Source organism: Chaetura pelagica, unplaced genomic scaffold (genome assembly GCF_000747805.2).
Source record: "Chaetura pelagica isolate M959 unplaced genomic scaffold, ChaPel_1.0 scaffold21, whole genome shotgun sequence".
Lineage (NCBI taxonomy): Eukaryota > Metazoa > Chordata > Aves > Apodiformes > Apodidae > Chaetura > Chaetura pelagica.
In genome coordinates, this window is record NW_009952251.1 from 1,147,661 (window position 1) to 1,157,389 (window position 9,729).

At 39.5% G+C, this 9,729-nt stretch overlaps 1 protein-coding gene across 1 annotated transcript in view; it reads right to left on the reverse strand.

Moving 5' to 3' along the window:
- Positions 1-2,030: 2,030 nt before the first annotated feature.
- The window catches only part of BMPR2 (bone morphogenetic protein receptor, type II (serine/threonine kinase)), a 71,391-nt gene continuing 63,692 nt past the window's right edge, over positions 2,031-9,729 (reverse strand). The window contains exons 11-13 of the mRNA XM_010007383.1: positions 6,363-6,535; positions 4,009-5,288; positions 2,031-2,281 (exon numbers count right to left, since the gene is read on the reverse strand). Coding sequence (XP_010005685.1) covers positions 2,031-2,281; positions 4,009-5,288; positions 6,363-6,535 — 1,704 coding nt within the window. The remainder of the gene's footprint in view (positions 2,282-4,008; positions 5,289-6,362; positions 6,536-9,729) is intronic.

Sequence of the window (9,729 nt, forward strand, 5' to 3'; positions counted from 1 at the left end):
TATTCAAAGTCTGGATTTATAGTTATCTCTTGGAGGTATCTACAAGAATTTAAGAAACATTAAGAATCATTACAAGAGAAAATACTATCAATCTTGAACAGGGGAGGTCGGGAAACAGCAAGAATCAGATGTAGCCAGGCATATATTATGTTAGTTGTATCATCAGATACAGAAAAAAAGGGTTGGCAAAGTTTACCTCGGGGGGCGGGGGGGGGAAATAATGTAACAGCAAGGAAACAAATGAGCTTGAAAGCACAGAGCATCTGCTTCAGTCAGCTCAAAGGAGACCGGCTTGGGGAGGCAACTGTTTGCTGCCAGTATTCTGCCACAGGAGTTTGGCAGACACACTGAATAGATTTTCTTTCTTTGAACATCACCAGTGATAAAATTTTACTTAGCACCAAAGACTGACATGTTGTAACTTCTTTATCTAAATAGTTTTTACTAGAATGGTTTCAATCAGAAATAATATTTCTTGTATGGAAGGATACTTCTTAGGTGGAAGGAGGTCCTGACCAATAAGGAAATTAATGTTCTTTCAGTAGACAGTAACGACAATCATTCTAAAAAAAGGTAAGGTTTACTTGAGATGGTGAAAAAACAATTTATCTCAATTGTTATTACATTAATGTTCACTGACACCTAAAATCAATGTGCATACAAACTGAAAGAAGGGTCTAAGCAGTGGGGGAAAAACCCCAACCCTTCCCTGCACACACTCAACCATGAATTTTAAAAGCATGCAATAAATTTTTAAAAGATGAACGAAGGGCTCTAAAAACACTGAAGGGAGGAACAGTTTCAACTCAACTCAGCAACCACAGTCAGTTAGGATGCAACTACCTGCAAAAGCAACCAGGCTGATTTTACCCCATACTGTCTGTGAGCAGGTATAACAGGAAAGATTTGCAACTCATCACAAAACCATTTTGTGCCAAATAAGATGTATGATTTTTCCTCTTGTGTGCTCACAACCCACCCTCACTAGACTTTACTAGACTTCTTCACTAGGTGTGGCAGTTATTAAGATTTCTGAATAAAATGTAATGCTCAATGTACATCATTAGTGTTCTAAGTAAGGTTTTACATAAATACAGGGGTGAAACTGCATACAAAAGAAATGGAAAAAAATGGCTGACATTGTTTCCTTACATTTGTTCAACATTTTGTTATTCAGAACTTCACAGGCTGACATCTACTACTATTAAGGAAACACATTTTGATTTGGAAGGGTCAAAGGAAAGGTACTGAGCTCAGACTATTTTTGGTTTTTTTGTTCCTTTTTAAAAGCCCTTTCAAGTTGGGCAAAAATTCATGCACTGTCAACTCAGAGCACAATGTGAGATAGGCAGGTGTGCAAAGTTCACTGCCATGACTGGCTGATGGCTCAACTGTCAGGGAAAAATTAACAAATGCATAAAGGGGAACATGTGGCAGTTTTAGAAACACACTTTTCAATAAAGCATACTGTGAACTATAGACTATTGCACATTTCAACATGACACAAGAAAAATAAGGGGTTCAAAAGAGAATACACTTTGTAACATAGAAATATACAGACTAGCTTGTGCACAGAAATCAAAACATGGTTACAAGACACCACTGCAGTCAAACCTGTCTTATAGTCTGCTTACAATCTTAGTGACCTTAAGAAACTGGTCCAAACTGATTATCAGCAATACCATTTTTTTGTTACTTTTTTTAAAAAAATATTTTGAGACCACATTTTTTGATACACATATATATATTCTGTGGTCAAAACAGACAGACTTAACTTTAGCGATACTAAATAAAAGTGCAAAAACGTTCAAAAAATAAAACAAATTAAAAAAATATGGAAGCATAAGCTAAAAAATTTCTGCATAGCTGAAATCTATTTAAAGCGAGTCCTTGGTAGGGGTTGCTGACAGGAAGAGAAAGCAGTTTTTTTAAAATGTCTTCTGCATGTTCTTTTCAAATAATGAAAAAAAAAAAAAGGAAAAAAAGAAAGAAAGAAAAAAATAAGGTAATTTGTCGGCTTTTGAAGTATTTCACAGGCAGTTCACTCCTGTGTCCTTAGATACCATTGTGGTGGCAGTGCCTCCTTCTGCAAGGTAAACAGCAGTGCTGGATTTGGAGTGGGCTGCCCCGTCAGCGCCGTTGTTGTTGACCTCGCAGTGCAGCGGCTCGGTGGAGATGACCCAGGTTGAAGGACGCCACCGCTTCAGTGAGTAGGGAGTTTTCACACGTTTCTTGATCTTTTCTCCTGAGCCTGATTTGCCGTCCTGTGAGGAGTCACCTACTGAACAACAACAACAAAACATCAAACAAAACAAACAAAAACCAAAAACAGAGTAGAAAATAGTATTATGAGGAAGGTAAGATTATATGGGAGAGACCAGGGTTGTTACTCATGCAAAACAGAACAAAAGAACAAAATCTTATCACACAAAAGCAACGGTGTGGCAGAGACATGACAGGTGTATCAATTAGAGTAGCTGCCACCAAAACAAGGGGTCAGATTCTGTTCTCTGTCAGAAATTACTTCACTGAAGTAATTTGTGTTACCTTGAATGCACATGGCATCAAACAGCAGAATCAGCATTTGACATTTGAGGGGCTTTTGCAATCATAGAATCTTATATTACCTGTAATAGGAGGTACAAAAAAATGTCGCTACTATAGGATGGCAAAGGCTAAACTTTTAAAGTATAATTAAATCATAGGTGCCCCAATTCTCCTTCACCTGGCAAAGCATTTCACCTGGAGACAAAATGGTCCATTCTCTGTTGAGATCCTAAGTCAGGATTTGGGACTTTGGGTTGCAAAATTGATAAAACCCACTTTATTAATGATAAAATTTCAGCAGTCAAAATCTGATTGTTAAAAAACCTTTCACTTTATATAACCTTCAAACCCTTTCTTTTAACTTAACCTTCAACTAAAGAAAGCTGCTGCAAGATTGTTTTTTCTTTATCTCAGTAAGATTTCAACTCATGTCAACACATTAAGAAAAATAATTGAGCTTTCCTACCTAAAAGGAAGGTTTCAGTATTCCACTGCTAAATAGTCAACTACATTTCTTGAAAGACATGTTCTGGTTTGTTTCTAAACCTTTTCTTTCCAAACATGCCTGGCACTCCAATATCACAGTGACTATCTAAACAGAGCCAGAAGTTTGCAAGCACCTGTCAAAGACTACAGTGGATTCTGGAAATACATTCTCTCAAAAACGCACACCAGGAGGCCTTTCCAACAGCTCCAACAGCCCCAAAGTGAGACTCAGAGGATGTAACTCATTTAACTACATTATTAGATTTTTACTGTAAAAAGGGGAGCCCCATTATAACCTCTTAGATCTTTAGCCATACAACTTTCAAGGTAATTATTAAAATCAATTCCTTCTCTAAGTACTTTAACAAACTTTTAGTATGCACAGGGTAAGCTGATGAAGGATTGAAATAACTGTTGGAGATCAGATAGCAAAGTAGAGAATGCCTGACACTCCATCTAGGCTGGTCTAATACAGTGAAATCAGGTGCTTTGAAAGTAATTATGCAAATAAGTATTTATTATAATAAATTATTTAAATCAATGAATCTTGGAGTCAGCTACTCTTAAGAGAATGAAGAAAAATAAGGAAAAGTTGGTGTAACGTGCCCCTGAAGGAAGAAATAGGAAGCTTTTTCATTATGCTTTGCAGCTGCCAAGATAGGTGCCTTGCAAGGAATAATGAAAGTTAGAAATTACTCCCTTCCTACTGCCAGAGTAGACAGGGTTATTAGGGGACAGATTTATTCCATGTATGTGGAAGAAAGATAGTGACCTAATGTGCTAGAGTTGATGGAGTCAGGACTTTATTGAGAAGACAGAAACTGTACTAGTAGAAATTAAATTTATATGGGATTTAGTAAGTACGCTTTGAGGAGGGACAGGAGAGACACAAGTACTTTCTATTCAAGCAGATATGTGTAGTTATTACATAAAAAGACTGTCAGAGAAACTGTTCCAAGTCTTGCAAGCACTTACACTGCAAACTACTGCTATCCAAACTATTTGTGGCCGATAGATCCAGTGAATTAGGCCTCTGTGCTCTTCTAGTCTGGGTCTGCCCAGGATTTCTCACTACATTCTGCATACTGACTGTAGCTGTGTCTTGCACTGGACAGGGATTACTGTTGTTGTTATTGGCATTTGTTCGGCCATTATCCAGTGGTCGATCTCTCCTGTCTACTAGGCGGTCCAGAACACCTTCATCATGGCCAACCTGCTGCTCCCGCCTCAACAAGGGCTCATGCTCGTCAGGGCTCGAATTAATATTCAGCCGACTATCCTCTCCACTGAACTGGTTCTGAAGCATCTCCTGGGCCCTCTGCGCCACCGAGCTGGCTATCTGGCCAGATGGCACCGTGCCATTGGCATACTGCGCTGTGGCAGCGTGGGAGTTGATGCTGTGGCCTCTCCCAGCCACTCCATTCATAGTAACTGTCACAACATGAGGTTCTGCAGTATTGATAGTGTTCATCTTGGCAACACCTGTTTCTACTTGCTTCAAGTTTGATTTGTGCTTGCCACCAAATTTTAACCGTGGCTCTTTTGTTGAATTTTTGGTGTTTAGGGGGAGGCTAGTAGGCCTCTTCGGAAGGTTCTGTTGCTTAGGTAGAGGATAGACCTGAGAAGATGGGACATCTGGAATCAAACATGCTTGACCATTGCCAGCCTGTGTGAAGTCCTGTTGTCCTGTCACCTCTACTGCAAGTTTTATCAGTGGATAAAGCAAGCTGGAACTAGTGCTGCTGAGTGGATCTGGCCCACTAAACTGCTTAAGTGAATGTTCCATCAGGTTCTCATCAGAGCTTTCTTTCAGGTTCTTATCCACTTCTTTAGGATCCAATTTATTTGTCTCTAGGTCCTCCTCTGTTAGCTGCAGACAAACAGGGGTGGGCCCACCTGGCTGCATGACATTTGTAGTATGTAAGTTTGTTTCATCTGAATAAGGCATTTCGGATATGGTGGTCATGCCAGTGCTAGGAGTGAGCCCAGTTGTATTGGTGGTGGTGGTATTGGTGGACAAACTGGTGACGCTTGTCTCAGGACTAGGGATGCGAGCTTGTGCTTGTTGCCGCTCATAGTTAATGGAGTTTCTATTCTTTTCCCCTGAAGTCAATGGTGTAGTGGACATTGAATGTTCAGAAGAAATGTTCTTCACTATGCTGTCAGTGTGGTGGATGGAATCTTCAATGTAGGAAGAGGAAGAGTAATCTGCATACGGCCTTATCTTTGATACACGCCTATGATGCGACAGATTCCTTCAAGAGAAAATAAGTGATATTAAGATCACATATATAAAAATCACCCCATATTATAAAGCCTCAAATTAAAGACAGCGGAGTGTCTTTTAGTTTCTTTTCATGCATAAACTAAGGACAGATACAGTACAAACTGAGATCCTTCAGTAACTTCCTTAAAAAATCCTGGGTAGCAGAAAATTGTAGGACAGCAATTTTGTCATGGATGCTGTTTATACAACTAAGTCAGATAACAGTAATTCTCTGCTATTTGTCCAATATGCTATTTGTCCAGTACACTGCCAAGGTGCTGCTCTCGTTGCAAAGATGTGATGCTGAAGGAGGGCTACAAGAACTAAACACACAAGATGGAGAAAGTGATGCTGGGAAAGTCTCAAGGTCTTAGACCATGAGAAATCTATTATTTCAACAATGTAGTTATTCTATGATTTAAATATATTTTTTTCATTACAATAAGCACTGTCACATACAACAACAACACTCTTATCTCACATCCAGATATCTAGTGTATACTATAGTACCAATGTCACTTCTACAAATTCTCACTCCCTCTGGATCATATACAAACAAAGAACATGCAGCATCTCTCTCACCAGGGTCAGAATGACTTAAATGATGGCCCTTGTAGTTAACTGAAAAGCTATAGGTTTGAGACTTGGTGATTTCCTGAACTCATATTGTCTGCAAATTTAGTTTTTAGAAGAACATTTTAAATAGAAGTTTCATGCATTACTTAGCAAGTGTCCTTAAAGACAATTCATTGTCACTTCGTATCTATGCAAGCCTGTGTGGACACTTTGCCTAAATTCAGTTCAAAAGGCCCCTCTGTGAGAAGTACAATTATTTATATAAAAGGTGCCTGAATTCTGGGAACACACAGGAGATCTTAAGAACAAAGCCACCAGGATCATGTCTTACAAATATCCATATGCAGACTAGCTCATGTGACACACACCCACTTCAAGGGTGCAGAAACGTAATGCAAGCAGTGTGCTCTAGCTTTCTTCCTGGAGTGAGCTGAACATTGCACTGGGCATTCACTGCTGACCAAAACCAAATGTTCTCTCGTCTTACCGCTCATTTTGCATGGCAGTTGACATAGGATTGACTGTTGGACTAACTGATTTATTTCTCTCCCAAATCATCATGAGTTCTGCCATTCTCTCCTCAGCACATTGTGCTGTTAGTCGAGCTTCAGCATCTTGATCCCAACAGTCTTCAATTGTTTCTTTAAGTGACCTCACAGCCTGCCAGGAGACAAAAAACCAAAACCACTTTATCTGACATTATTTTCCCTCTATATTTGGCTCTGATTTACCATTTAATGACAGAATTCTGTATGTGTGAAAATAGTTACACGCTGGTAAGAAAGAGAAATGGAAGATACACAATTTCATTAGAAGCTCTTTTACCATAAAAACAGTGAGATGCCAGACTAGTATCATACCTCACACACACACCAACTAGGAACTCAACTATTCAGAAAAAGCTACATTCACCATTGTTCGCACAACCTTCAGCCAGCCCTCTGATGTTACACATAGTCAGCTCACTCTCTCTGCCTTATGGAAGCTGTGTGTTGAGGACTAGTGATATTCTGGAAATGATGTCATTGCTACCCTTACAATTCAGCTTATGGCCCCTGTCTTGCTTCCCTGCACTGTAGGCAAATAACACAGACTTGCTCATTTCACCATGTTTTTCTTCCTCCGTTCACTACTGCAGCATCCAAATGTCTCCTAAATGTCAGTAAATTTTACTGCATTATGGGATTTATGCATTATTATTGCTGCCCTTGTTTTGCAGATGGAGAAACAAGAAACAGACACACTTTCCTGGGATCACACTGTGGGGTGAATGGTGCAGTCAGAATTGGAGCGCAAGACCTCCAAAAAGTGCTGCCATATGGTCAGAGACCTGGAAAAGAGACAACTGAAACTGCAAGCACTGAACACTTCAGCTTCCACTGTATCTGGAGTACAGAAACCAGGCAGACATTTATTGGCCCCTGCTGCCAATCTATGTCTCATGGACAGGATATGATTCGCCCAAATATCTCATACCCACAGCCCACCTTTAACTTCTCCAGCACCAATGACTGTGTGTAAGTCCCACCTGGGCAGTAGGATGTTCAGCTGGCCCTGCTGACTTCCTCTCTGCAAGAACTGCTTTGTTCCCTTCCGGCAGGCAAAGCCAGGACTAGCTCTGCACACTAGCCAAGAGCTCCTCACATGCAGCGTGGGCTCCTGGCACCGCTTACATCTGGCAAGTCACTGCTCTTAGTGATGCAGCCATGGCTGTGCACGTGGGGATGAGCTCCCACACTGGCAAATCTCTTATCTCCCTTTCCATGGCAGATCGAAGAGGGACTAAGCAACTACACCCCTCTTGAGTCTAAAAGCACCCTCAGGGACAATGACTGGATAGTGTACTGGATCTATTTTCTCTCCCAGAATAAAAGCCTTCATTTGGTTGTTAGGCACAGTGACACTGATTTAGTCACAATTGAGACTTATCCCTAAATCAGTGGACACCCCAATCTTCTGTCTCATCCCTTTGTAAGACTCTCCCCTACAGGTTTCAACAGCAGTAGATTTAAACTGTGTTTAATTTAATATTGTCTCTCTTCTAGCAGATCCTCTCCTTTTGATGTTTTCAGGCTCATGAAAGGAACATACTGATGACTGCATACATATTTAACAAACCTGAAGTTCTAGATCTTCACACAGTAATGTGTTTTCTATTAATTCCAGGTTCAAAGAGATGTGTATTAAAATGCACTATTTAGAAGTTCTAGCACTCATAAAAATGGTAGAAGAGAGAGGAAAGCTGCATTATTCTATGAATATCTTTCAGTCCTGAGCTTTGAAGTCAAGCTTGGGCCCTGCTTTGGCAAATAAGTCAAGAATGCTGCTAACATCCCAGCTCAGTTTATAGCCCTGGAATTATTTTATATACATCATCTGCTCAAATTGTTGATTTATACTGTGAAAAACCATACTGCTAATCAAGGGTTGTATCATAACACATATGTTCAAGAAGCAGATTAAGACTGCATAGGTATTAATACATTTAGGATTGCAAATATTTTGAGTACCATAGTTATGTGACCTACACAATAAAATATTCCTTTGTATTTCTCAAATGAAAAGGGCAAATTGATCTCTAATAGATCAATTTTGCATGGAAGTATTGTAATCCAACATGTCAGCATAGCTTTAAATAACAGACAAAAGTCTTTTATCCCATGCATTAGATACAGGAGATTAGGAACTCAGTCCAATGTGAGGTTATCTGGAGTTTACGTTTTCTACAGTATCTCCCCTACACCTAGACTGGCACAGGGTGGAGCAGGTCGTTTGATACCTATGAAAGAATGACCGAGTGTTTATTCTTCTTTTCTCTTGAAGCAAAAGTGTAGATGCGTCCTTAAAGCTCAACTTACTATCATTCTTATTCTGAATTTAAAAAAAATAAATAAACCACTGACAACACAAAGAATGTGTTAGGAAGTTTAACTATGGAGATATTTACTAGCTCAGTGTCTAATAATGCTGGAATCTATCAATTTGTTAGAACGTAATCAACATCTAAATAGTAGTCTGCAAAACAAAACGTTCTGGAACTATTTTACTTGTAACTGGTCTTCAAACACAAATGTCAAGCTTGGTTCTTCTTCCAACACTGCATTTGCCAACATGGCTATAGTTAAAACAGTTGCTGCTTGATTGCCTACGTAGGTTGGGCATGGATTTTAATTGTTTTTTTTCTTCTGCCCCTCCAAGACTGGCTGGCCAAAATGGTGTAATAAAAGAACCTCTCTATGAAGTTCTTAACTCAGTTCTAACATGTTTTACAACAGTGTTAATACTGCAGGCTATGTTCCTCTCTGAAAATGGTTTCATACATATTTACAAGTACCAGCACAGATGAGGCCTTAGGCTCCCCATTATCTATCTGCACAGTAGCTATGTACTTATCAACTAGCAAAGTCTCGAAAGATTGAAGGGCATAATTTCAGCAAGGGAAAATACCCTTTAAATAAGAACCAAATGTGTCACTTTCATAAGCTATTTAAGCTTAAACAAGTTACTGTGTATCAGGTGGAAACCAGTAACTGCATTTCACTTTGCCTGTAATAAAGCCAAACAACCCCCCACCAAGTTAAGGGGACTGGCATTACCTCACGCTTGCTGCAGATGAAAGCAAGCACAGACTCTTACCAGAGTGCAGCTAACTTGCCAGAACTTGTTGGCCTGCAGCACAAGCAAGGCTCTAAGCCATAGCTATACTAATTCAAAACAACAAACAACACTATTATGCTTACAGTCTTGAAAAGAAAAATTTCTAATGTAGTTTATAAGAGTCTGCAAATTCTGAGAACTATACAACTTAAGAAAACGTTTATTACAATGTTTATAGATTTCAGTTTTGAAAGAGT